This window comes from Neofelis nebulosa, chromosome 5, assembly GCF_028018385.1.
Source record: "Neofelis nebulosa isolate mNeoNeb1 chromosome 5, mNeoNeb1.pri, whole genome shotgun sequence".
Taxonomy (NCBI): Eukaryota; Metazoa; Chordata; class Mammalia; order Carnivora; family Felidae; genus Neofelis; species Neofelis nebulosa.
Genome location: NC_080786.1, coordinates 153612549 through 153638665, shown reverse-complemented (window position 1 = coordinate 153638665; position 26117 = coordinate 153612549). Strand labels below are relative to the sequence as shown.

The window sequence follows — 26117 nt, the reverse complement described above, 5'->3', positions numbered from 1 at the left end:
ACTCCCACTGAGGTGGGGAGAGATGGAACCTTATCACGAGAGCCCCATGGGCACCATTCCCCAGTCGATAGTCCACCCCCAGAAACCAGTGACCCAATTAAGCAGAGTTGGCCAACGACAACCCACTGAGCCACCCAGGCACCCCTTTATAAAGTTTTATCAGAACAGAGCCACACCTGTCCACTTCCATGTTATTTATGGCTGCCTGCATGTTACAACAACAGAACTGAGTAATTATGACAGACAGTGTGGCCCACAACACCAAAAATATTTACTATCTGGCCCTTTAAAGAAAAGGTATGCCAATCTCCAAAATAAAGTAAAAATTGGTGCAGCTTCCCAGGGGAGGAAAGCTTGGCAATGGGTATCCAAAGACCTAAAAATATTCATGCTCGACCATTAAGAATGTATTACAGGGAAATGGCCAAAGATATGGGCAAAGATTTACTTAAAAGAATGTTCATTCATGAACGCTTTATAACAGCAAAAGCTGCCAACAGTCCACGCGCCCCACCCTAGGGGACTGTAAAATAAATGACAATCCGTCTCTAAAATGAAATTCCATGCCACCTATAAAAGTTATTGCTGATGAGAACTCTCACGCACCGCAGGTAAAAGTATAAACAGGTGCACCTACTTCAGAAAACTGGATGATGACAGAATCGTCTACCCTGCCTACCCTGCAGCCCAGCGTTCACCAGTAGACATATACCCAACTGAATACAAAACAGGAATGAGGACTTATGAACATGTCACCAAAGATACATGCTAAATTGCTTAGTGCCACAGTATTTATAATGACCCCAACCTGAAAACTATCCAAATGCCCATTTAAAGGGAGAAGGAGAAGATAAACGGCATATATACCCAGTGTGTGGTATCGCGAAATAATCAACCATCCACGTCTCTGAACAACGTGGACCAATCTCACAGGGTGAAGACCAAAATCAATGGGCGCACATGACATGATTCCATTTACACAAAGTTCACATGAATCTGACCTCTGGGGATGTGGGGATGGAGGTCAGAAGACGTAACATTTGGGGCGCCTCGGTGGCGCAGTCGGTTAAGCGTCCGACTTCAGCCAGGTCACGATCTCGCGGTCCGTGAGTTCGAGCCCCGCGTCAGGCTCTGGGCTGATGACTCGGAGCCTGGAGCCTGTTTCCGATTCTGTGTCTCCCTCTCTCTCTGCCCCTCCCCCGTTCATGCTCTGTCTCTCTCTGTCCCAAAAATAAATAAAAAACGTTGAAAAAAAAAAAAAAAGAAGACGTAACATTTGAGGAAGAGGCAGCGATGTGGGGGGGCAGGGAGGTTGGGGCGCTAGGGGTGTTCTAGTTCTGCATGGCCCACTCAAGGCCCATATGCCTTGTGAAAGGTAATCAAGCGACGCACCTGTGAGTTGTGAACTTTTCTGTACTCACACTTCAGTAAGATATTTTTATTAAGCAAATGAAGCAAAAATGTGGCCGGCAAGTATTTGTCAACGGAAATAATCTTCAGAAGAGTTTCAAGACAGAAGAGCAAGTTATGAAGTAAGGTTTATTATGGTCCAAATTTTACAAAATGCATGTGTGTGTATCGACGTGAACGCATCGATGTGTGCATATACATCGAAGTGAGCATATACATACTCAGGTAACAATACCTACTTCTGAACAATAGAATTAGGGGTGATTTCAAAAATCATTTCTTAAAACGATATGTTTGGGGGCACCTGGGTGGCTCGGTCAGTTGAGCAGCTGACTTCAGCTCAGGTCATGATCTCGCAATCCGTGAGTTCGAGCCCCGCATCGGGCTCCGTGCTGACAGCTCAGAGCCTGGAGCCTATTTCGGATTCTGTGTCTCCCTGTCTCTGACCCTCTCCTGTTCATGCTCTGTCTCTCTCTGTCTCAAAAGTAAACGTTAAGGGGCGCCTGGGTGGCTCAGTCAGTTAATGCGTCCGACTTCAGCTCAGGTCACGATCTCGCGGTCCGTGAGTTTGAGCCCCGCGTTGGGCTCTGGGCTGATGGCTCAGAGCCTGGAGCCTGTTTCCGATTCTGTGTCTCCCTCTCTCTCTGCCCCTCTCCTGTTCATGCTCTGCCTCTCTCTGTCTCAAAAATAAATAAAACGTTAAAAAAAAAATTAAAAATAAACGTTTAAAAAAAATTTTTTTTAATAAATAAATAAATAAATAAATAAATAAATAAATAAATAAATCGATATGTTTGGGGCACTTGGGCTGAACGTTGCTCAAGTCGGTTGGGCGTCCAGCTTCAGCTCAGGTCATGATCTCTCAGTTCGTGAGTTCGAGCCCCACATCGGGCTTGCTGCCGTCAAGCCTGTTAGTGCACAGCCCATTCCAGAACCTCTGTCTCCCTCTCTCTGCCCCTCTCCCAGTTGCGCTTTCCCAAAAATAAATATATTTTTTTAAACTGTATTTTTAATTTTTTCTATAATAAACATCCATTGATTCTAGAGGAAGAAGTATGTTATTTTACTGCAGAAGACGTCTGAAAGCAGCTGGAGCCAGCACAGCTGGCACAGTGCAGGGAAAGCAGCTAGGATATGGGGGTCCCAGTGAGTCTCCCTGTCTTTGCTCCCCAGACCTAATGCACTCAGATCTAAGTGTGAGAGCTGCACAGGGGCAAGGTCCAGGCCCTTAGCAGGACGGCCTCACTCACATCCTGACCATCCACTCTCCAGATGGGAGACCCGGGGCACACTACCTAACCTCTCTGTGCCCCTCAGTTTCCTCCTCTACAAAATAAATGGCCCATAAAATCATCATGAGCATCCGGCGAGAAAACGGGCTCCATTGCGTGTAGAACAGCACCTGGCAGGTGTGTTCGGCACTTAGCATAAACCAGCTGTTGTCATCACTACTGCCATATTGTTGCTGCTGTTGTCAGTAGTTCTTATTTTCCACCCGTGCCCCCGAATCACTGCTGACCATGTCCTATGTTTTGAAATCAGCTAATATCCCAGAGAACACAAGTGAAAGATGTTACGAAGTCAATAACGGTCCACGGAAGAATCCAGGCTGCCATCAGGCTGAGAGATACCAGAATAATTATTAGAGTGAGTCTGCCTTCCTCTCCTCTTGCCCTAAGTCAGGCCCCAAAGGAGGTGTCATTTCAGATTGCTGCTTTGTAGTGTCCTGAGAGAGACCGCAGCTGCCTCTCCCAATACCGCATTATCACCGGGGAGTGACCGGGGTCAAAGGGAGAACAGCTAGTGTCTGTTACACAATGATTACACACATCTTCATTCACCGCGTGTAGCCTAAAGGTATTTTTAAACCACAGCCTATCAAAAATGAAAATTATCTAATAAAATAGTGAAAATTAGACACGGTTTGGCTGTAACACCCCCACCAAAATCACCGCTGTCTAAAAATCCCTCCCCTTAGCGCATTTATACTTGTATAAATATTGCAGACATTTAAACTAGTTATTGTATTACTGTAGGTCCTTCACACGGCTACCTTCAAAGTGCTTGTGGCTACTTCTGGACGGCCATGGGAATGTCAGGAATTTTTCTATCCCCTCCCCTATCAGTGTACAAGCAATAAACACTACCTAATTTGTCTGTCTGGTCAGTTTCATGTGCCTGAAGCCATCCAGCTGGCCCCACTCTTCTCCACCGCCCCAGAAACTGCAGCAGGATTTCTGCATGGTTCTTTAATATCCTTGAAATGTTCCTTGAGTCCCTTGCATTGACTAAAAACAGGAGGGCCAACAGTCACGGTGCAGGTGCCTAGTGTCCTCTTGTGGAAAGAGTTGTAAATGCCAGACACCAGGTAGAAAATCTCCTTTTTCCTAAGTGAGCCAGGGCAAGTCAAACTTAGGCAGTAACCAGCCCCTATTTTATTCTATGATTAATTTTGCCATATGAGTTTGTGTTTGGCATATGTGTTTTTCAGAGTTGTCCACTTTCAGTACTTAATTTTGAGTAACATGATCCTGAAACACCACAGTTGTGTGTGTGTTAGTGGTGGTAGAGTTGGTGTTGTTTGGTTGTTTTTCATTTGTTTGTCTTTGTTTTCAGGAAAGTGATGTGATTTCAAACTTACCTTATTTCACTTTGATAACTAGATTCTGGAAAAAAAAAAGGAACAAAATCACATATCACAAAATCACAAAATAAAATATCATCAGTTTTTATAGACCACCCCCCCCACCAATTAAATACATTGCTGAGTATTTGTGACCCATTAGGTATTATTAAGTTCCCCCACAGCGAATTATCAAATGACTTTCAAGCATAAAGGAAGTAGTATTCACTATTAACTATCATAAACATAAATAATTCCTAGGTACCTGTAGTATAGTAGGTACCTAATAAGTATTTAGTGAATATGGAATTTGACTAGCAAGATTACAAAGACTCCATTCACCAGGGAGAGGCATTCTGCATTCCCAGTCCCTAGTGTCATTCATTCAGTACTTACTGTGTGCCAGCACTTATCTCATTTAATCATTACAACCCAAGAGATAGGTATTAGTGTCATCATATTATTAACAAACTAGACACTATCATGTTATATTATCATACTTTAACAAATAAGGAATTACATTGCTTAAGCACTGTATTTACTTAATTCTAGAATTCATTTTCAATCAACATGTACCAATGGTATCAATTCATAGAGGTGGATCCCCTTCCCCCCCCACCCTGAGCTGTCATTAAATTGCTGATGTTTTTAATCAAAGGATTCTTGGAACGGAGGGGACATAGAACTTGAAAGTAGAGAGAAACAGAGTCACACTCCAGTCTCCAATCATCTGTCTCAAAAGCCAGTGTTCTTTGCAACTCTGCTGTCCTGTCTAGGCCTTCTATTCGTCAAGCTTTACAGGGGCACCCGGGTAGCTCAGTCGGTTACACATCCAACTTCGGCTCAGGTCATGATCTCGAGGTTTCTAAGTTCGGGCCCTGCTTCGGGCTCTGTGCTAACAACTCAAAGCGTAAAGCCTGATTTGGATTCTGTGTCTCCCTCTCTCTTTCTACCCCTTCCCCACTCACACTCTTGTCTCTCTCTCCCAAAAATAAATAAACATTAAAAAAAATAATGTAAAAAAAAAGCTTTACTGAGATCTAAAATATATTCATTTTCCTTATTTTTAGAGAATATTCCCACTTACTCCAGTCGTAATATCATCTGCCAATTCACACCCCAAATTGGACTTCAGAAGCAATCTTATTTGAATTGAAAGAGAGACACAGAATGTCACTATTGTTTCCTTAAGGAATGGGCTGCAGGAGATGGGCTCTTGGCTTCTTTGCTCTATTAGCAGAAACAATCCCAAGGCCTTCAGGCCACACTTAGTGGGGTCCTCAGCTCTCTTCAGTTGGTCCCCAGTTAACCAGTCAGACCATTGAGAATTCTCCAGGCATCAGCAAAGCAAAGTGCCAGAAAATACTTCTGAAAACAACTTGATGCTTGCCATTTTTAAGGATGGAAATAATTGTCATGGGGGAAACCCAGGCCTTCACTGCATCCTTTCTATTTATGTCAAGGTGAAATGTAGTGTCTATTGTGAGTCCCACCCAATGGGGGTGGGCTTTGTAAGGTCGCCACAGGCCCTGCTCACAACACTTACCTGGACCTATTAAGACGCAGGGGAATAAACACAGCTCACTCTTACATGAGCTTTTCATCTCAAAGTTAAGTAAAGGATAAAATCTAAAGTGGAAGGGCAGCTGGGTGGCTCAGTCGGTTTAGTGTCCAACTTCAGCCCAGGTCATGATCTCACGGTTTGTGGGTTCAAGCCCCACATTGTGCTGTCAGCACACTGTCTCTCTCAAAAAATAAAACACAGTAAAAAAAATGTTTTTAATCTAGAATGGAAACAGTTTCATGTAGCAATTTATTTTGTCCTCATGACCGATCTATAGGATGGCACTTATCCCCATCTTGTAAATGAGAATGCTAAAAATCAGACAGTCCCCCCGGTGCACATCTTACCTGGGCCACCAACCATCACAACCTTCCTACTAGGCTATTATGGAACAGGCAAAAAACAGCTTAGGAGAAGCAGGAATCCAAATAAACAGAATGCTCCTTCAATGACACCACAGTAGCTAATGTGGAAAATAGTATTCTGAAGGCACTGCACAATCCTAGTCACGTCTAAATTAAAATTTAAGTTATCCAATCGTTTTCATCTAAAATCCAGTGTATTTTACTTGAGTAATCCATCTGTGGCATATAGGGTAACTCCCAAGTTAAAGCAAATTGCCATCAAATCTGGGCCAACAGAGGCTTACTACTTTTCATGTTCTGTTTCCTAGGGAATAAAGTTGTATCACAGAATTAATTCCCAATCCTGAACCAAATCCATGCAGGGGCTGAGGCCAGGCAATTAGCTTAGATATGGCTTAACTATGCACTTTGCATAGACTATCTAAGAGAGATAGTCCATGTAAGATAATTAACACAGTGCCTGGGTCACCCACAATAAAGGGCTCATCAAATGGCAATTATTACTAATGACATTTTAAATGCAATTAAACTGACACATAGCCTAATATCAGAAGTCTGATTGTAAGAAAAATAATTTAAGTGTAGAGAATATTCAAATAGGTGTGGGTGAGGCTTTCCAAGACAAAGAAAGGTAAGGCTGGACACACACATTCAGCACTTGGAAAGTCCCAAGCCTTCTACATGACAAAGATCCTTTGGTTTCTGAAGTCACAAATGGCTGAACCTCACGACAAGCCCCCCCCCCCACCAATGTTGGTGAGCCCACCCCACTGTGAAGCCTGACCCCCAAACGAGGCCACTGCTTTCATATACCTTGGAGTCCTCGAAAGACTTCATTCAGAAGAAACGTGTGATTATTAAGTTTATTTGTACTATTTTGATTGGCAAACCTTCTTTTTCTTCCTACCACTGTATCAACATTCACCTCCAAATGCAATTTCGAATTACACAAAATAGGAAATAACCTTTTCGTGTGCTCAGATAGGTAGATACTATTCTAGATAAAAGCACAGCGTCTAAGTGGCAGATTACAATGTCCTTCTATCCTCGCAAATAAGCACAGAACTCAAATAGTCAGCGTCTTTGCTGAGAAAGGTACTGTCTCTTCACCCTCTCAAAAGTATGCAGATCTCAGTCTTTCTGGGAGTGGTTATAGCAAGCCCCAAAGGAATGTATTCCTTCTTCATAAAATCCTTTCCTTCTCTGAAGCCCGCTTCCAAATAAAGTGCACTCCAAAGGCCAATGCATCTTACGAAGAGTTAAGGAGCTAATGACCGACAAGTGTTTGTACCAAACGTTCAAATATATACACAAATCTGTATAAACAAAAAAATTACCTTTTTTCTCTCTCCCGGAGACACAACAGCAGCAGATTATTATAATCAGAACAATGATCAGGATCAAGAGCAACGAAAATGATACTGCAAGCAGAATTATGGCCCAGGTAGGCAAGGATGTACCTGCTTTATCAATACTGCCTATAAAGTTGAGAGGAGGAAAAAAAAATTTATTTAGTGATGCTTGCTACCGTCTAGGGTTCGTAATCACTATTTCTGCCGCCCTGTAAGTTAGATTCTGTTTTCCGATAATATTATAACCATTTGGCCACTACAGCTGGGTGTCATAGGTCAACTTCTCTTCAGTGTGCTCAGATATTCAATACTCTACAGGATCTTCCATTACAATACTTACTGCTGCCAATAAGCACCTGCTGAGTAACACGGTCCCAGTATTTGTCAGTTAGCGCCTCTATTGTTCTTAGAGGTAGAGTAGGCAACACAGGAAGACCGCTCCCAAGTGGGAGGAGTGATTACCTCACCCCAACATCCTTTATTTCGCCATGGAATACTTACTAGGCAGCCACTACCAGACAAGACTGCAAGACCAGCATTTGGTTCTCCCTTCCACGTTCCCACCCATCAAGGGTCCAGAGCCCAGAGGAAATGAGGCCAAACTGAAGAAGAGTCACGTCTAAGGGATTGTACTGCAAGGGCCTTCAGCCCCAGCCCACCCACACCCCGCCCACAGACTTCATTCCTCTGCTCATTGCTGTTTTCCATGGTTCTTTGGGAGGCACCGCCCTTAATGTCTGCTTTGCCCTCTTGTTGCATCCAGTAGTCACGGATTTGGGAAAGGGAACAGACAGGCAAGGTAGTGCCTGCAGAGAGTGAAAGGGAAGAGGTGAGAAGGGAAGAGAGAAGAAAAAGCCACTTTGATGTAGTACAGCGCTGTCTTAGCCAGAACTGCCCAACATGCTTCGCACAGTTATCTAAATTCAAATTAAATTAACCAGAATTATATACAATTAAATACTCAGCACCTCAGTCACACTAGCCACATTTCAAGTGCTCAGTTCCCACAGGTGCAGAACATGGTCCTCACCACAGGAAGTCCCATTGGACAGCACCGTGCAGCCGTGGGTTAGAAGAACCATACCCACGTTCCGAAGAGAGCCCTTATCCGGCCGGCATTGCACTTGCCCCCCGAACCACATTGAGGTCAACCCGCACTTAAGTTGATCCGTTCCAATGTGAAATGCTCTTCAGTAAAGTCTGTCACTCAACCCTGAGTGCTTGGTTGGATTCTCATTGTAAATGAATGCTATTGTATTGTATGCAAGTCATTAGAAAAATATTAAAACAATAGACTTCCTATGAAGGAAGAGAGGGTTTGTTTTTAAATGAAGAGACTAAGGGCACCTGGGTGGCTCAGTTGGTTGAGCGTCCAACTTCAGCTCAGGTCATGGTCTCATGGTCCATGAATTTGAGCCCCTGGTCAGGCTCTGTGCTGACAGCTCAGAGCCTGGAACCTGATTCGGATTCTGTGTCTCCCTCTGTCTCTGCCCCTCTGCCACTCATGTTCTGTCTCTCTCAAAAACTAAATAAACATTTAAAAAAATTTAAATCAACAGCCTTTCTAGCACTTTGGAACCAGAGGTTATAGTGGGAAAACAGTTCTTGGGTGTTCTTAGAGTTTTCCATGAAAATTGACCTTGAAATCATAATTTGCTAATCCTGTGTCAAAGTTAAATGCTCAGACAACCTTACAGGAATGGTTAGAGATGATCACCAATGCCCTAGTTTCTACAATCATCAACCACCTGGATTCTGACTCATGGACAAGAAAGGATTCCACTGCAAAATAATAAATGGACTGATCTCGAAGCACATGCTAAAATTCAGAGAACTCTGTGCTTTGAAGAATTACATAATATAAAAAGGTACTTGTTTTCTGCTCTCTGTGCAAAGCCTCTCCGCATTACCTGTGATGGTTTTTTAAATTTCCTTTTTTTCATACATCTCCCATTCATTGCCACCATAAATGTTTGTGAAATTGACAGCTTTCACCTCCAGTTCTTCTTACACATTTACTACTATCTAAACTAAACTTAGTCTCCTCAAGGTCGAGGACTATGTCTTATTTTTCCTATACCCCAAGCACCTGGTACATATTGGGCACATTGGATGGATGGATGGATGGATGGATGGATGGATGGATGGATGGAAGGAAGGATGGAGGGAAGGAAGGGAGGGAAGGAAGGGAGGGAGGGAAGGAGGGAGGGAGGGAGGGAGGGAGGGAGGGAGGGAGGGAGGAAGGAAGGAAGGAAGGGTGGATGGAAGGATAGATGATATATCTCCACATGACCCATCATTTTTCTGAGATGAATTGAGACAGATAGGGATAGAAAAGAATTCCCCAGAAAAGGCAGAGTTGGTAGGGGCAGAATTCTACCCTTCTCATACCACCCCTCCTCAGCCCCAGAATTGGAGCTTTAAAACAATCCAGTGTCTTCCCATCCAGAGAGTAATACAGATTGTCCACCTGCTGCACCGAGAGCAAAATCCCAAGCATCACCTGGAATGCTCCTTGCACATCAAATGCAGAGCCTGCCTCCAGTGGTGCCAAGTCAGGGGGTCTGCAATGGCACCCAGGTGATTCTGATACAGGTGGTTGGTGACCTACACTTTGAAAATACCAAAATGCAAACACTTCCCAAGCAACCTGCCACACAACAGGATGCTCCAGCTTATGGATGTGATAAAAATAAAAATAATAACAATAATAAGTCCAAAACCACATTTATGATAATCACAACCTGGAGTTTAAACTCAGAGCACCATGAGGAAACTTTGCAACTGACAAAGAGCTTTGGGCTTCATGTCAGTGCATCCAGCGAAATCTCATGGCCACTGTTTACTTGTGTTCTACTGGCCACTGGCTCACTCGTCCACAGTTCCTGCTCCCTTCCCCCCAGGCTGGTCAGAGACTCGGGATGCATGTCAAAGTGCTGAGAACACTGTAGGGTACAACACACACGTTCGAGATTGCTGATATCATTCTAAATCAGTATGATGAACTGTTTACAAATTGAAGTTTTCAAATATTAGCTTTCTTAAGGGAGCCAGCTGGGGTTAAACATTAAGATCTGGCTCAATATTCAAGAGATGCTGGGGGGGGGGGGGGGGGCACCTGGGTGGCTCAGTCAGTTAAGCACTTGACTCTTTTTTTTTTTTTTTAATTTTTTTTTAACGTTTATTTATTTTTGAGACAGAGAGAGACAGAGCATGAACAGGGGAGGAGCAGAGAGAGAGGGAGACACAGAATTAGAAGCAGGCTCCAGGCTCCGAGCGGTCAGCACAGAGCTCGACGCGGGGCTCGAACTCACGGACCGTGAGATCATGACCTGGGCTGAAGTCGGCCGCTTAACCGACTGAGCCACCCAGGCGCCCCAAGCACTTGAATCTTGATCTCAAGTGAGGTCTTGGATCTCAGGGTCGTTAGTTCAAGCCCCACATTCAAGCTCCATGTCCGGCCTGGAGCCTATTTGAAACATTCAAGAGATAGGCTTGAAATTCACACTGGTAAAGTCAACACACATTTGCTGACTTGCCCCATTCTCTATTAGGGCATTTTCCTCCCCTACTGGAGAAAATGACCAGTCTGCCAAGCTTCTGTCAACCGAGTCTTGACCGTGACAACCTTTCCTCTGATCTACCACAGAAATAGCTGCCTATCCCTCAGGAAGGACTTATTTAAAGGAAGGGAAGGGCTACCCTGCTGGGTACTGAGATCTCACTCACTCTCTTATCTCTTAATTTAACCACCGCGCTCAGCAAAGTGTTGCCTGCACTCACCTAAAAGCCCCAAACTCTCACCAAAACAGCGACTGGTAACAGGAGGCACACGGCTCGTTCTTTTGCTTCTTATATGCTGTGACCACCCTCCACTGGGGGTCAAATCTCCCCTGGGGCTTCACACCGAGGGAAGACTTTCGCTCTCCCTCTACTCCAGTGGGCCCCCCCAGACAGCATGGTGCATGCACCACGAGGTGGGGGTAATTTGGTACTGGAGCTACACAGAAGAACTTTTCCTATTTGAATAACAATTTTTAATTTATCATATATGACATACATATGAATGCACACAGGCATATATATCATAGACGTCTTAGTGTGATGCTTTTTAAATGGTACATTTACAGTGGATTGGAAGAAAAATAAATAATGGTCATCTACTGATGGAAAGCATGAGAGTGGGCAGAAAGCCCAGAATCTTGGTATGACCTTGTCCATAATCCTCCATTGCACAGATAAGACACGTGGAACAAAGACACTCAGTGAACGCTGGACAACAGAAAACCAGAACAGGCTCGGTTCTGTCTCTCAGAACAGGAGAAAACCTGGTGCTGTGACTCTTGTGTATTTGTGTTGTGTGTCCAATTTGGAAGAATCCTTCTGGGAAGCTGCAGCCCAGGTCTTACGGGAAATGGGGAGTCCAGGTAGGTGCTGGACCCTGATGTATGTCCTAGCAAAGGATATAGATGTAATCGGTTCAAGGTGAACGACAGAGTTGCTGGAAAGGACGCACATGTGCACCTCGCGACCAAGGAAGACGATGTCCAAGTTGAGCACTGCTTGCCTTCGGCCCTACGTTCCCTCACACAACTGTGCACGTCACGGCCGCAATCCTGAATTTCCTGTGCACCTTTAATCTCAGGTTCAAGGCTGTCCTTTACCCATCTGCACAGAAAAGGAAGACAGTTCTTCCCAGATGCTCTCACAGAAATGCTCTGGGTTTTAAAAGGGCCTATAGAGGGGCCCCTGGGTGGCTCAGTCGGTTAAGCGTCCAACTTTGGCTCAGGTCACCATCTCACTGTCCGTGAGTTCGAGCCCCATGTCGGGCTCTGTGCTGACTGCTCAGAGCCTGGAGCCTGTTTCAGATTCTGGGTCTCCCTCTCTCTCTGACCCTCCCCCGTTCATGCTCTGTCTCTCTCAGTCTCAAAAATAAATAAACGTTAAAAAAATTTTTTTAAAAATAAAAAAATAAAAGGGCCTATTGAATTTCTCGAAAACAATTGGATCGATACAAAATGTCACCAGCGGCATGTGAAAAGGTGCTCCTCTGCTGACTGGAAGGGACACAGGAGATCTCTGAACCAATGAGACAAGTGATAAAAGCCGCCCCCCCTCCTGCCCTTGGGCTCTGCAGCAGGGACTGTCCTGAGCACTTTAGACATTTTAACCTGCTTACTTCTGACACCAATAACAATTGCGTGAGGTAGGTATTATTATCATCTCTGTTTTACAGATGAGAAAATTGAGGCACAGAGAGGTTAAGTAACTCGCCTGAAGTCACACAGCAGGCAAGCTGGGAATCTGAGCCCAGGCTCTCTGCTGTCCACGTCTGTGTGGATAACAGCACTAATGAAGCTGGCTCAGGAGGCAAGTCCTTCAAGATTTCCCTGTGCAGGAGCCCCCAGTTCTGACTGCCCAGTGAACTGGGGCTTTCTTAAAAATGTCCATTTCCAGGCTCCGCACAAACCAATTACGTCAGAACCTTTGGGATGGGCCCTGAGCATTCACCATGTGCGTCAAAGCTCCTGGAGGCTAACAGGCACCCGGGAAAGAGAACTTCTGCTCTATGCTTCTGCTTCTCATTTAACAGGCAAGAAGACTAAGCTCCGAAGTCAGTGACTTGCTCAGAATCACATAGCGGGAGCCAGAGCTGTGACCCAGGACTGCCACTCCCGGGCCGTCGAAATCACCACTCCCCACAAAACTAAGATTATAACCAGGAATCACTACACTCTACCGGGTGCTCCCCTGTCCCAACAATGTTGCTTTGTTGGAACGCTTCACTGGCCTGCACACCAAGCAAGAAAACAGAGGAAACCAGGCAGCTGGGCGCACAGAGGGCTGAGAGCGCTTATCTGAAGGGGGGGAAGGGGGGTTGTGAGAGGGGCTCTCACTTCCGGCTGGCCGTGTGTCTGCAATGCGGTGTTGCTTCTGGACTCGAGAAAATCGATCTTTAAAAAAAAAAAATTAGCAGTACCCTTTTCAGGATGCTTCTCTTTCAGGAGTCAGTGAGTGTTTTATTTGGCTTGAACTAATTACAGGCTTCCTAAACGGCCATTGTCATTCTTGCACGACTTACAGGGACTATTCCAGAAGTGAAGACTTCTTGCACTTTTAGGAGGAAATGGGTGGCAGGACTGATGCTTATCGATTCCTGAAGAAGCCTGCACAGCCCAGGCTTGCTGCTTCTGGGCTCTCCGGACCGCTGGCTGTGTTTCTGGAAGCCTCCCACGCACCAGCAGCCCGCGCTGTAATGAGGTCTTCAGCTACTAAAACTTGCATAAAATATACAACACGCAGCCAGCCGCCAGCTGCTCTGGATCTTGATGAATAATTTAGAAACAAATTACCCTTTTCCAAATGAGTCCCATAAAGTAAGACTCATTGCAAGGCGCCCACTGGGCTTCCCTTTGAGGCTGCGGGGACCCCAGCTGCCGTAACTAAGGCCTAACTCCCCCAGTCCCAGTTTACGAGGCCCTCAGCTGAATTAAACGTGATCAACGGAAATTAAGTGCTTCTTACCCTTCCCTACAAAAGAAAAGCTTTGCAGGCAAGCGAATCTCTAAAATCCATTTCTCTGGGGCATGATCCATCAGACCAGAGCTCTGTTGCAGTGTTACCTTGTTAAGATGTGCAGTTTCAACAGTCGATTTCATTGCATTTGGGGCTAATGGAACTTTCTTTTTTTTTTTAATCCTCCCTTTCAAAGCCTGGACCATACTTTATCATATTTAAATAGCTTCAAAGCAAGCTGGACTGGCTCCTTGGAGAAATGGCTGATTCCAGGTAGAAGAGGTGAAATGCATAGGGACTTCAGAACATCATCTTACTAGGCTGACTGCTCAAAAACTAAGGGCCATGTCAAAAAGGACACTGGACCAGCTGGAAGGGATTCCCATTAGCCAAATATGGAGCAACCCGAACATCAAAATGAATAATGACAGGAGCAGATAATAGTGTATTGGATAAAAAGGAGTCCATACTAAAACTGTTTTAAAAAAAAAGAAAGAAAAGGAAAAGGAAAAAAAGGCAAAAGAAGTCTCTTCTTTACAGAAGACCACCAACCAACAAATATAGAAAAATTATGGAGCCAGAAAATCATTCTTTTACAACCACCATAGAAGCAACAGATTTAGGCAATGACTTATTGATGAACACAAAAGCTATGAGGTGAAAGACTGCCAGGAAATGAGACATTCATACAGTATACGCTGATTATGTATTAATTATAAAGGAGAAAGGTATCATTACAACAGAGAAATCATTAACCAAATGACCAAATTCATTACCAATGATAGAGAAAATCGGCATCATGTGCCCACATGACAATACCCATGGCTTGCCAAGAATATTTAGCCCCAAATCAAAATAGGTTTATATCAGGAAAGACAGAAAAGGTGAGGGAGCCCTTCAAGAGTAAGGGAAGGAAACAATACACCTGACAGCCAAAGGCAATGCATGGTCTTTGACTGGATACTGGTTTGGAGAAGAAAATCACTATAAAGGATACTTGGGGAAATGTGAATATGGGCTGTATATTACATAATAGTATTGTGTCAGCATTATATTTCCTGATTGCTGACGACATCATGTGTGGTTAAGTAGAATGCCTTTGTTCTTATGATATACATGCCAAGGTATTTAGGTATTTATTTAACAGAAGCTCTCAAATGGCTCAGCAAAAAGAAAAAGCTGAGAGAGGGGCAAACAGGACAAAATGTTAACATTTGTTGTATCTAGGCGAAGGCACACAGGTATTCATTGTACTGGTCTTGCAATTTTTCTAAAGGTTTTAGTTGTTCAAAATAATAAACTGGAGACAGAAAAGCAAGCTGGGTTTGAATTCTCGTTTTATCTTCTTACATCATCTTAGCAGAGAATAAGCCAAATTCCCTTGAATTTAATAAGCTAAAATAAATTAATCTTGACTTAAAACCAAAGAAACACAGATTTCGGTGTCCTTCACCCTCAAAAGCATTGATAGTCACCAGATCCAGGTCAGAGATCTGCCAGCCCTGGATCTCCTTTCCCATTGGCAACAACCAGCTGGCACTGATAGAGCTGTTCCATGTGGATGGAGCATGATGTCTGGTTCCCAATGGGCCCCTCCACTCCATCTTCTACCTGACACATGTATTCACTTATGCTTTCGTTTCTGTTGTCTGCCTGGTCTCTGGGAGCATCTGAATCAGAGACAAGAGGCAAAGTTTTAGCAATGGTGGGACAAGCTTGTGCTCGTTGCACCAAGGACCAATCCCCACAGTGCAAAGCACAGAACTGTTGGTACTGACCACAGGTTAGTCTCTGACTGGCTTTTTATAGGTTCACGGAGACATCATCTGTGATGACGGGTTGACTTGTGTCCCCCTAAAATTCATGTGTTAAAGTACTAACCCCCAGTATTCCCAGAATGTAACCTTATTTGAAAACAGAGTATTGCAGATGCAATTTAGTTAAGATGAGGTTATACTCGATAGGATGGGTCCCATAATCCAATATGAGTGGTGTCCTTATAAAAAAGGGAAATTTAGGGGCGCCTGGGTGGCGCAGTCGGTTAAGCGTCCGACTTCAGCCAGGTCACGATCTCGCGGTCCGTGAGTTCGAGCCCCGCGTCAGGCTCTGGGCTGATGGCTCGGAGCCTGGAGCCTGTTTCCGATTCTGTGTCTCCCTCTCTCTCTGCCCCTCCCCCGTTCATGCTCTGTCTCTCTCTGTCCCAAAAATAAATAAAAAACGTTGAAAAAAAAATTTTTTAAAAAAGGGAAATTTAGGGGCACCCGGGTGGCTCAGTTGGTTGAGCATCCAGCTTTTGGTTTTGGCTCAGGTCATGATGTCATAGTTCATGGGTTCAAGCTCTGCATCAGAATCTGTGCTGATGGTGTGGAGCCTGCTAGAAATTCTCTCTCTCTCTCTCTCTCTCTCTATCTCTCTCTCTCTCTCTTTCTCCCCCCCCGCCCCTCCCCCACCTCTCTCTCTCCCTGTCTCTCTCTCTTTCTCAAAATAAATAAATTTTTAAAAAATTTTAAAGGGGAAATTTGGACACAGACAAGCACACAGAGAGAGCATCCTGTGAAGATGACAACAGAAGTCAGGTTGCTACTTCTACAAGCCAAGAAACACCAAAGACCACCAGCAAATACCAGAAGCTAAGAGAGAGGCCTAGAGATCATTCCCTTATGGTTCCTGGAAAGAACCAGGCCTACCAACACCTTGATCTCAGACATTCAGCCTCCAGAGCTGTGACATAACATATTTCTCTGGTATAAGCCACCCACTTTGTGGAACACTGTTATGGAAGCCATAGGACACTCTCCCATCCCCCCACATGGCTGCCCACATGCCCACACAAGTGAAACGCAGAGCTGACAGGTGAGCAGATTCTGGAGACAGACCAGCAGGGCCATCTCTGCCATTTACTAGTTCTGCGGACACGGGCAAATTCCAAACCATACTATTTCCCTGTCACCTCGCCTCTGCAACAGAAGTAATAACAGGTTCCACTCATAGACCTGCTGTGCATGTTAATTCAGTTAACATCTGAGAAGCACTTAAAACAGAGCCTTTACTTGGCAAATGCTGTGTTTCTTCTTCTTCTTCCTCCTCTTGCTCCTCCTCCTCTTCTCCTTCTTCCTCTTCTTCATCATCAATCTTTCTCTGGCTATAACTTTGTTCTGAACTTTGGAAGATCTCAAGTAAAGGTGTTTTTGTAGTGGGAAACTCTTTGGACCAAGAGAGAACCCCTACCTGGCTTCTAGGTCCTGCTCTGCCCCACCCAGAGCACAGCACCTCTCTAGGCCTCCCTTTCAGTCCTCTTTTGCAAAATGAAAGACTGAAAGTTGATCTCCAGTCCTGGCCCCATGTTTACTTCTTGTTCCAGGCTGACAGAGTTCAAGCAGGCTCTGCAGCCCTGTAGGCTGTGTGGTTAGAGTTTTTGGCATGCCAAGGACCCTACAGTAGGTTCTCTTGGGAATCTTTAGTTGGGCATTACTAAATTTATGTCATTTAGTTGAGTTTTTAGTTATATTTTTTAAAATATAAGACGTGGTGCCTTCAAATATACTGTAGATTTGTTGGGAGAAAGAAAGACAGAAAGAAAGACAGAAAGACAGAAAGACAGAAAGACAGAAAGACAGAAAGACAGAAAGACAGAAAGAAAGACAGAAAGAAAGAAAGAAAGAAAGAAAGAAAGAAAGAAAGAAAGAAAGAAAGAAAGAAAGAAAGAAACCATATGCTACTAAGATTGGAAGGAATCCAAGAGGGCCTGCACACCCTCCTCAAATATTAGAAGAGCTTGCCCCATACTGGCCAAGAGGATGGGATCAAACTGGAACAACAGATAAAAGCTACAGAGAAACACTGACTTCAAGTGTTTATCCCTGAACCTGATGTGTTTTATGATAATTGTCAAGGTTCTTAATGGTTTCCATAAGGAAGTCAAAAATAAAAACACTTGGGGTGCCTGGGTGGCTCAGTTGGTTAAGCCTCTGACTTCGGCTCAGGTCATGATCTCACAGTTCGTGAGTTCAAGCCCCGCATCGGGCGCTGTGCTGACAGCTCAGAGCCTGGAGCCTGTTTTGGATTCTGTGTCTCCCTCTCTCTCTGCCCCTCCCCAGCTCACGCTCTGTCTCTCTCTCTCTCTTTCAAAAATAAACATGAAAAAAAAAGAGAGACACCTGAAGATGAAATTTAAAAGCAAGTGGAATTGCGGCATCATTAAGCTGACACTAATTTGTCTCCATCACCATCCCTACCTAAAATCAAGTTCACCATAAAATTTTCCTAGGCATTGTTGACGGAGAGCACCCCATGTGAAATATAAGCATGCAACAATATTTTTATTTTATATAAAGCAAAAGGTCTTCACTTACCCAAAGGAGGCTGAACCACAGTAAGATTCACCGTTACAGACTTGTGGGCATGCAGCCCTTTCATGGTGGCCACACAAGTCAAAGTCCCGTTGCCCTGTGGTGTGAGAGTCAGGACGCTCACTGCACTTTGGGGATTGTTGGGCTCCGGAACGGAATGATAGCTCGAGTGGCTCACGGGAACGCCGATATCCCAGGAAATACCTGGGGGCGGGATCCAGCCCCATGCGTGGCAAGTCACATTACAAGGTTCATTCTCCGCGACTACAAGGTTGCCTCCGGGAATGAGCAACGCCCCCATAACTAAAGAAGAAAAGAGAAATGTTCCAAAGGGGTGACCATACCTCTGTTGGTTCCAGGTTGTCTTTAATTTTCCCCTTGGATCGCATTTCATGAGAGCCATCTTCCCGAGGCCAAACTGGCTGTGTCTGTATCGAGAACCTTAACTCAGGTTTGACCTGTGTCTTTATTTAGACCTGCCAGGTTCATGGAAGAAGGGGAGGTTGCTCACCAGAGAACATATAATTCCAGAGGAAATGAATAAATAAAAATCGGGATCCAGGAGAATATGAATTCTATGGGAAAGAGAGGGCAAGTGTGCCTGCCAGAGTAGGCTACTCAGTCACTCAAGTGAAGTTGCAAAGTTGTCCTGGGCTCTCCTGGGAGCAAAAACAAAAAAGGGAAAAACCTTTATACATTCTTTCCATTGTCAGGAGAACGTATCTCGGGGTCATGGGAAGCAAGTTGCTCCTGGCCTTTGGTCAGTCAGATTCATTTCATTTTATTTTGGGGGTCATACATTTCTAAACAGAACTTCCTATAGTATTTCCTTAAAATGTTTTTCCAGTTGCAAATGAATTCAAAATCAAATCTAATATAATTATAACAATAATTGCCCAAAATTATGTACCAGAATAGATAAATTAAAAACCTTACGGTTTTTATGAATGGCCTACCTGCATATGTCAATGTTCACACTATAAACAACCTGTACGAAAATAGGACTTGTGTGTGCTAATATTAATAAAATAACCTGAGGATTGGCTCCAGTAAAGACACAGCCTTAGTGAAACATCCAAGCATCCAAATTAAAATATCCTCCCTGTTGTATAATATAATGGGAAGAACACTGGACTAAGAATCAAAAACTCAGTCTTGGGGCACCTGAGTGGCTCAGTCAGTTAAGCAGCCAACTTCGGTTCAGGTCATGATCTCAAGGTCCATGAGTTGGAGCCCTGCATCGGGCTCAGTGCTGACAGCTCGGAGCTGGAAGCCTGCTTCAGATTCTGTGTGTGTCTCTCTCTGCCCCTCCCCTGCTTGCACTCTCCCTCTCTCTCAAAATAAAATAAATAAACATTTAAAAAAAAACCCTCAGTTCTCAGTCAAATTGCCCTCACCTAGGCAATCACTCTCTGTTTTTAAAGGTCAGATGAAACAATCTGACTAGATCAGTGGTTTTCAAATGTTTTTGTTTCAGTACTCTTAAAAATCACTGAGGACTCCAAAGACATCTTGTTTATGTTCTATCAATATTTACCATACTTGAGCGGCACCCGGGTGGTTCAGTCGATTAAGCATCTGACTCTTGATTTTGGCTCAGGTCATGCTCTCATGGTTCCTGAGTTCAAGGCCCACATCAGGTCTGTGCTGACAGCATGGAGCCTGCTTGGGATATTCTCTCTCTCTCTCTCTCTCTCTCTCTCTCTCTCTCCCCCCCCTCCCCCCCCGCCCCTCCCCTGCTTGTACGCCCACTCTCTCCCTCTCTCAAAATAAATAAATAAACTTTAAAAAATATTTACCATACTTGAAATTAGAATATTTATTTTTAAAGATATTTAAGATAACAATGACAAATCACTACATGTCACCGTGGATTACCATATTATGATGAAAAACACCTGTGTTTTTAACCCAACATAAATTATTGAGAAGAATATCATTGTTTTAGATTTCTGCAAATCTCTTTAACGTCTAGCTGGATTCTCATATCTGGTTCTGCATTCAAGCTGTTGCAATATATTCAATAAATGGCTTTACTGGAGTATATTTTTAAAACTGACTTCACATGGAGGTGCCTGGATGGCTCAGTTGGTTAAGCCTCCGACTTCAGCTCAGGTCATGATCTCACAGATCATGAGTTCGAGTCCCGCATTGAGCTCTGTGCTGACGGCTCAGAGCCTGGAGCTGCTTTGGATTCTGTGCCTCCCTCTCTCTCTGCCCCTCCCCTGCTCACTCTCTGCCTCTCAAAAGTGAATAAACGTTTTAAAAAAAATTTTTTTAACAAATAAATAAATCTGACCTCCCATGGATATATAGGTGAAACAGTGAGAAGGTTTTTCAAATAATCACATATGTTCCTTGATATTGTACCAACACTTGGCAAGCAGTGATTTCTTACAGGGTAGTTGCACTGTGGAAACTGAAACTATATAAAGGAACTCTCATTCTCTTTGACATACAAACCCATTGCTCTATCTGGCGCTTTAATTGACCTTTCACTTTTGCATGACTTTGTATCATTATACATCAGTTATTGGGAAAGACATCCTGTGGGCACAAGTGAAATGAGCGTAGGAAAGGCAATTCACATGTTAGTATTATAATGGAAGCAGTCGTGACCTTACGGACCCTGAAAGTTCTAGGGGATGCCCAACAGTTCCCAAACTAGATGGAACTGGGTCAGCTCTGAAAGCTCTTCTTACTCTAAAATGTTAAATTTCCAACCATTCCTTTCCTCAATAGTCTCTCGGAGTAAGTAAAGCCTGTTTGCTAATGCAGGGATTACTGTAAACGCAACAATGAGAGGGAAATGGATTTGTTCTTTACATGTAAAGGGTTTTGTACTTATTCCTTCTTTTCCACTCACTGTTTCATTTGGTGGAGAGGTTTAAGATGACAGAAACTGGAAGGAGCGGTATTGCCTCAATTAATAAGGGACGATCTTGAACTCAAGTCTACTGGCCCTCGAAATACAAGGGGTCTAGAATTTGGTGTGTGATTTAATGGGCAGACTTGGCAATGGATGGACAAATGCAGCAACCAGAAGCATTTCCTTTTTCTACACATATTTGTGATTCAACTTTTCCCACTGGCTTTCACAAAGCTTATCGCATAGCGCAATGAACACTCTATACAAAGGTGATGACTGTGGCATTCACACAGATCTAAGATGACTCTAGAGGAAGCTATGTAAGCTCTCTTTTTCTTGCTGATACATGAGCTGGAAAAAATAAATCTTCAGCTAAACCATTTTAAAAATAACATGGATGTTTCCTCTTTCTTCAAGATTCTTTTCCCTTGAAAGAGATCCTGTTGCTTAGAGAACATTTGTTCCTCTGGGAACAAAGAGCCATTCAGACCACTCGAACCCAGGTAATACGACCAAGTTCGGTGCCAGGTCTATGGGTTCCTTCCGTATGACCTTGGGAAAGAATTTATCATCCCAAATGCTTAATCTTCCATGTGTAGCAAAACTAAAAGCTACGGTAATTGCCAACCGACAAAAATGCATGTTTAGGCACAGACAACTTTATAGATGTGGAGCTTTGAGCAAAGCTGCTATAAAAATACATGGATCTATGAATTTGATGTGCCACGAACATATCAATTAAGTCAGGCCTTTGGCCCTGTGTCCTTGATCCAGGTGTCCCCCTCCTCTCTCATTTCCCCCCTTGGCCTAGCATCCCCAAACCTTCGAAGCACAGAAGGGCACCTCAACACGGAGTCATCTGTACAGGCTTTGCTCTTTCTCTATCTCCCCTCCCAATTCAAACCTGAACTTGTCTCCCTCACAGCACCTGGCAGCATCTCCAGGCCACTCATGTTATCTCTGCATGTGCATGGTCTACTCTTCCCGGGAGGTCCTTGAGGACAGGACTCTGTCTTCATCTATCCATCTTTGAGTGCACTTCCAGATGCCCAACACAATGGTGTGCTCCTATCAGGAATGCGATTGGCCATACGGAGATGGCCATGACCCAAGTGCTGTTGTAAAGACTTTACTGGACCTATGCAGTTGATCCCACAACAACCCTCTGATGAGGAAACTAGGGCACAAAGTCATTAAATAACGGCCAAGGTCACACAGTTAGCAAGTGATACAGCTGGAATCTGAACCTAGCATTCAGGCTCCCAAGCCTGCATTATGAACCACTAGCCCACGCTGGCTCCCAGCTCCATGTGCGATAAATTGAATCAAACAGGACTTTGGGGTCTTCAAGCCATCATCAGTCACTGCTTCGTCTGACCCTCACAGTACACCTGTGAGGTGGGGCGGGGGAGCCTTATCCTTCTTTTAAAGATGAAGAAGTCGGGCCACCTCAGGAGTCACTAAGTTGGTAACTGATGACAGCGAACCCAGAACTCGTGTCTTTGATTCCATTTTTCCTGTGTTCTTTCCCATATGCCACAAATCATTATGGTAAGAATCTGGTCATGCAAACTAAGCCAATAATCCAGGTAGTCTCATAAAAATCACTATTTTGAAAATATCATTAAGCCATATAAAATTAAAGACACATAAAAGTAAAGGGACAACATTTTGGCTAAGTAAAAAAAGAAAAAAAAAAAAAAGCAAGTAGAAATAGGTAAACCTGCATCCCTACCAAATGTTATCAAACTGGATTTGATGCAACATGAACACAGATCAAATGTTTGGAAATTTCTCCTAGACAAGCCAATAAATAGACATAAGAAAAAATTTCAAAATACGGCATGGTTTTCTTAAGAAACGCTGCCACAGAAATCAGGAGCTCAACTAGCTCCAATGCATCTACAAATACCATATAATTACATTTTATGAATTGCAAGGTGATTAAAATTTGATAAAGATGTTCTGAATTCTTGTAAAGCATCCTTTTATTTTTCTTTTCACTACATACCATGATTTAGAGCACCTCAAAATTACCTCTGAAAATGAAAAATAAACTATCCCTTGTGATAAATTTCGCTTCCTCTTTTCCCTAAAATGTTTGGTATAGTTAGTGAACACCCACCTTTGACTACAAGAACCGCTGGGGGCAGGAAAGAGTAAAGGATTGGGAGAACTCAACTGGAAAGAGGAAAAGGGTAAAAAAATCATGATTCAAAGTGCATACGTGACATAAGGCGAGGAAAGAGCAGCAAGTATATAAAACACTAGAGAAACGGCAGTGATGGGCAACTATTCCTAAATCAAAGAGCAGTGGCCACAACCGGCCTGGGAGAATCTGGGGTGTATGTCCACAAAAGCTCTCGGTGGGCTAGCGATGGGAAAGTGATAAGACCTGTCTTTAAGAGTCTTAGTGAAAGAAAAGAGAAAGGAAAGAAGAGATGAGGTAGGGGAAACAGAAAGAAGGGCAGAAAGATTCGGTGAAGAATTGGGGTAAGAAACAACAAACAACAAAACAACAGGCATTCATACTTCTAAGCCTAACACGCTGAGGGCAGACCCTGGATGCGTGCAGGGTCCTCCTGTGCCCCTGGCATCCAACCCAGCCGCCTCCACCTGCTCCGCTCAGAGCCACCTGTGCACCCACCTTGCACTGAAAGGAAAGCGGATGCATCGCGGTCACTGTTCTGGAGGCTGCACTTGATGTGCCCCGCGTCACGGAGCTGCACATCATGGATTATCATCTCAGAGATGGAGTTGCCGCCCTCTTGGTAGCTCGCAGAGGTAAAGCGGTCGTTGGTGATGATGGGCTCTGAGGGCGTGATGCTCAGAACCACCGTGCCATTCAGAGCCCACATGATGAGCTTCCAGCCCTGTGAGACCGTGCAGTTGAAGCGAGCCTCCGAGCCCTCCAGCACCGTTGCATTCTTGGGACCTTCTATGATTTGATAGCTAGATCCAGAAGCTGGAAGGCAACCGGTGTTTCAAGGCGGTAAGTGAACAACTCTGTGTAAGTCTAAGGTAGGGTTTAACCCTTCTGTATTCACCAGCCGTGGCCTCTGGATGGCCAGTGGCTCAGACTCCATGTCTTCCTGGTCCCAACACCATGTCTCCCCAGTGGACAGGAAGCCACCCATCCCTCCTTTCCATCCGCTCCCTCCACATCTCAGAGCACCTCCCAGCAAGACTGCTCCTCTACCTCCAGAGCGATGTTACCTTGATCTCAGCCTGGCCCTGAGAGCTCCCGGGTCTTTTTGAGGCAAGTTTTCACCTTCCCTATGAAACAAGAGTTATCCTCCAAGGAAGTTGGGCAGGGTCTTTGATTTCCACCCCTGTGGAAATCCTGGGGCTCAGAGGGGAAGGTGGAAAACAGTCTCTCTTCGTGAAGAGAATGGGGACCCCAGCATGCTGAGATCATAGCCCACTGCATGCCCCTGCACTCCTTAGAGCCCCCAGATGGAATCCTTAGGACAGTGTTGAGGGGTGGAGGATAAACAAGGTTGAGAGAGAAGGAGTCCAGCTGGAGAGAGACAAACGTTGCATCTGAGTACACGGTCGTGGAGTGATAGGTAAGCCAGTCGCCAAGTATCAAGAGAACTGTACTATCATTGATTCTGTGCCTCTCCTCTTAAGGACCAGAAGAGACACGGGTGGGGAAATACAAAGAGGGAAAACAGGCAGAAGGATAGGGGAGTGGGTTCCCATAATGATGAGAACAATCAAGCAATGCTTCTGGCAGGCTGGTAAAAAAAATCCCACCATATCTAGTGTTGGGTTCAAAACTCCAGCAGACAGGCAGGTGGCTCAAAAGCAGAAGCCCATGGACTGTCAGGTGGGGCTCCTGGCTCACGGGGCAAATTATCTCAACTTCTCCATGTCCCACTCGCCTCAGCCACAGAACAAGGGCACTGGCACCACAGTGGATTGTTTCAAAAACCAAATATGACAGTCCATGTCAAGCCCTAAACGTGACCCTCAAACACTCAGTAAACATTCATGAGCATATAACATGCAAGAAGGAATGTGTTGGGGCGCCTGGGTGGCGCAGTCGGTTAAGCGTCCGACTTCAGCCAGGTCACGATCTCGCGGTCCGTGAGTTCGAGCCCCGCGTCAGGCTCTGGGCTGACGGCTCGGAGCCTGGAGCCTGTTTCCGATTCTGTGTCTCCCTCTCTCTCTGCCCCTCCCCCGTTCATGCTCTGTCTCTCTCTGTCCCAAAAATAAATAAAAAATGTTGAAAAAAAAAAAAATTAAAAAAAAAAAAAAAAAAGAAGGAATGTGTTGATTTTGTAAGACAAGCCAAGAGTGGTGTAGATTTAAGTAGAATTGTTTCTTTCACACTTTCCACAACATTCAACCCTTGGCTCCCCAGATGCACCATAATGCCGGTTTTACTTGGAGTGACAACTTGTTTTTCTTTTTTAAGTTCATGTATTTATTTCCAGAGGCAGAGAGAGAGTAAATGCGAGTGGAGAAGGGAAGAGAGAGAAGGAGACAGACAATCCCAAGCAAGCTCTGTCCTATCAGCGCAGAGCCCGATGCGGGGCTCCATCTCATGAACCTGAGATCATGACCTGAGCCAAAATCAAGAGTCAGATGCTTAACCAACTGAGCCACCCCGGTGACCCTGGAGTGACAATTTCTAACTGGTCTTCCACACAGTGGACATCAAGGGCTCTCCAGCTCACATGAAAGGAATCACAATAACAGGGGATGAAGCATGTTTGGCACTGGAAGACCTCAAGAAAAGTCTTTTGTCCATTTAGGACAGATGTTCTAATCGCCTTAGAGGAGCCAACTGGCAGCCAGGGCTTTTAAGAGCTTCCCATGTTTGTAATAATAATTCGATATAGGGAGGACGGCAGCCCGCACCCGGCCTGAGGAAGGGGAGGAGGGAGGATGAGGAGGGTGAGCAGCCTGTGCCCCGCCTGAGGACCAGGACGAGGAGGAGGAGGGCTGGGAACCCTTGCATTGAAATATAATCATCAGGAGAAGAGCCAAGATGGCAGAACAGCATGGAAGTTTTTTGTGTGTCGCATCCCTGAAATACAGCCAGACCAACACTAGACCAT

The 26117-nt window shown here is 44.6% G+C and overlaps 1 protein-coding gene across 8 annotated transcripts in view; it reads right to left on the bottom strand.

Annotated features, from left to right (window-relative positions):
• The window catches only part of IGSF5 (immunoglobulin superfamily member 5), a 91293-nt gene that overhangs the window by 48993 nt on the left and 16183 nt on the right, over window positions 1-26117 (bottom strand). For 7 of the 8 annotated variants that reach the window (XR_009262343.1, XR_009262342.1, XR_009262341.1 and 4 more), the window contains 4 exons: window positions 23696-24013; window positions 18183-18482; window positions 7300-7440; window positions 4052-4076 (listed from right to left, as the gene is read on the bottom strand). Coding sequence is in view for 4 of the 8 variants with exons in the window: in XM_058732050.1 (XP_058588033.1) it covers window positions 4052-4076; window positions 7300-7440; window positions 18183-18482; window positions 23696-24013 (784 nt within the window). In the remaining 4 variants the exon portion in view is untranslated. The remainder of the gene's footprint in view (window positions 1-4051; window positions 4077-7299; window positions 7441-18182; window positions 18483-23695; window positions 24014-26117) is intronic. The other variant, XM_058732053.1, reaches the window with a different exon arrangement.